The sequence below is a fragment of the Cebus imitator genome, unplaced genomic scaffold (genome assembly GCF_001604975.1).
Source record: "Cebus imitator isolate Cc_AM_T3 unplaced genomic scaffold, Cebus_imitator-1.0 Scaffold224, whole genome shotgun sequence".
Taxonomy (NCBI): Eukaryota; Metazoa; Chordata; class Mammalia; order Primates; family Cebidae; genus Cebus; species Cebus imitator.
The window spans coordinates 2,994,188-2,996,462 of NW_016107539.1; the positions used below are offsets into that span (position 1 = coordinate 2,994,188).

At 38.1% G+C, this 2,275-nt stretch overlaps 1 protein-coding gene across 1 annotated transcript; it reads left to right on the forward strand.

The window, feature by feature from the left end:
* The first annotated feature begins 229 nt into the window (after nt 1–229).
* LOC108281363 (40S ribosomal protein S27-like) lies at nt 230–548 on the forward strand. The gene has a single exon (XM_017496907.2). It carries the CDS (start codon nt 258–260, stop codon nt 510–512), a length of 255 nt encoding a protein of 84 aa, XP_017352396.1. The 5' UTR covers nt 230–257; the 3' UTR covers nt 513–548.
* The last annotated feature ends 1,727 nt before the right edge of the window (nt 549–2,275 follow it).

Consider the following 2,275-nt stretch of genomic DNA (forward strand, 5'->3'; position numbering starts at 1 on the left):
TCTCCTGTCTTAGCCTCTGGAGTAGCTACAGGTGCGCACCATCACGTCCGGCTAAATTTTGTAGTTTTAGTAGAGACAGGGTTTCATCCTATTGGTCAGGCTAGTCTCGAACACCTGACCTCAGGTTATCTGCCACCTTGGCCTCCCAAAGTGCTGGGATTGCAGGCGTGAGCCATGGTGCCAGGCCAATGTTTATGATTTAAAAAAAAAAAAAAAAAAAAAAGCCTTTCCAGCGGTGACGACCTACCCACGAGAACATGCCTCTCGCAAAGAATCTCCTTCATGCCTCTCCAGAAGAGGAGAACAGGAAACACAAGAAGAAATGCCTGGTGCAGAGCCCCAATTCCTACTTCATGGATGTGAAATGCCCAGGATGCTGTAAAATCACCATGCTCTTCAGCCATGCACAAACGGTAGTTTTGTGTGTTGGCTGCTCCACTGTCCTCTGCCAGCCTACAGGAGGAGAAGCGAGGCTTACAGAAAGACGTTCTTTCAGGAGGAAGCAGCACTAAAAGCACTCTGAATCAAGATGAATGGGAATCCATCTCAATAAACACATTTTGGGAAAAAAAAAAAAAAAAAAAACTGTTCATTTAAACAATCATTATTATTTCTAGGTATTTTATGAGGAAAGGGCTTACACAGACGTTTCCGTAACTAATAAATTATTCTTCTGCTTCCTTAGAATTAATTATGCACAGTTACATGTTACATGGTAGTATTTCTTTTTGGAAAATGTTTATCTAAATCACCATGGGGTATGTTCATCACTCCATGTGTTCCTTTGTTCAGTTGTGCTGTACCTACCTTAGCATGTATAAACTTTGGTAAATACAATTACTGCTTTCTGGTTAAGTTCTGTGGAAGAAGGCAGAAACAAAATTACACCTCCCTTGTCCCTGGTTGAATTCAGAGTACACAGACTTCTCTTTCCCCTTTTTTAAAATAAGTATCTTGGCAGTTGAAAACAGGTGCTCATTCATTTCATTCACGATATGAAAAAGATCAATGTACATTTGAAACTCTCTTCAGAGCAGAAAATTGTTAAGGTTGAGCAAAACAGAAAACAGAGTCCTTTTCTAAATATAGCAGCATCATATGACCCCACTGGTCTTTGTACTCAGAGAATTAAGGTATTAGACACATCGCTCCATGGATGCAGCATGTCTTACTCTGGGGAAGAGGAACTATGACCAACCGGCACAGATATTAATATAAATGTTGGGCTTGTGTCTGTCCTTTTTGATCTAAGGAAATACACTTTAGAATGTTGCTGGGACGTCCCCACATGACAGCATGTCATCTGTGTAAACTTTCCCACTGCACAAAGAAAACAGTTCTTCCATCGCTTTGGTTTTATTTTTGCACCCCCTTTCACAGTACTCGATATTTTAACACTTTTCACACAGTAGACTTTTTTTTTTTTTTTTTTTTTTTTTTTTTTTTTTTTTTTTTTTTTTTTTTTTTTTTTTTTTTTTTTTTTTTTTTTTTTTTTTTTTTTTCTGTTTCCTCCTTTAACTACGAGGTCTCAAACTAATTCAGTTTTGTCGGTTATCATGATCCTTTTTGACATTATATAGTCCTCAACTTACGTCCCCTGTAATTAATTGTTTTTGTTTGTTTTGTTTTATAAACAACTCTTTATAGGGTAATCTGGACATGTACGTTTAAAGCTTTTAGTGCTTTTTAATTTTTTTAATGTTTATTTTTAAACATTAAAAAGTTTAGTGCTTAAACATCAAGTTTAGTGCTTATCTGGGAGAAATTAAAGATTAAATTGGGAGTGAAATGTTCAAACGCTATCACTGCATTTCAATGTGTTTATCTGCAAGCTACAATTCTTAACACCACCATCCTGTTTTGCAGGAGGTAAATCTTTCCAGCCAAGCAAGGGTTTGCAAAGCCAGGGGTAGTCAGTAAGGACCGATACATGTTAAAATTGAGAAGAGCAGGCTTGGGGAAAAGCGGCTGTTCTCACACTGCTATCAGCATTTATCAGGGGGGAAATTTCTGTGTTTGCCCTCTGGGCCCACGGGAGGGAAGGACTAGAAGGAAGTAACTAGGATGACTGCATATATGAAGGAAGCAGAGGCCTCAGCTGGTTGCTAAAAAATCAATTTAAAAACTAAATAATGGAGCTCAGGCATACAGCAAGTTGTGGACTGAGAATCTGGATTCAGGATTAGGGTGTTCCTACTTGGAAATTTACCACCCAATTCTCTGGACCTGTCTTGGATCATTTTTTTTTTTTTTTTTTTGAGACAAGGTCTCAGTA

Coding starts and splice junctions, on each gene's coding strand:
- LOC108281363 (XM_017496907.2), top strand. CDS start 258: ATGCCTCTCGCAAAGAATCTCCTTCATGCCTCTCCAGAAGAGGAGAAC.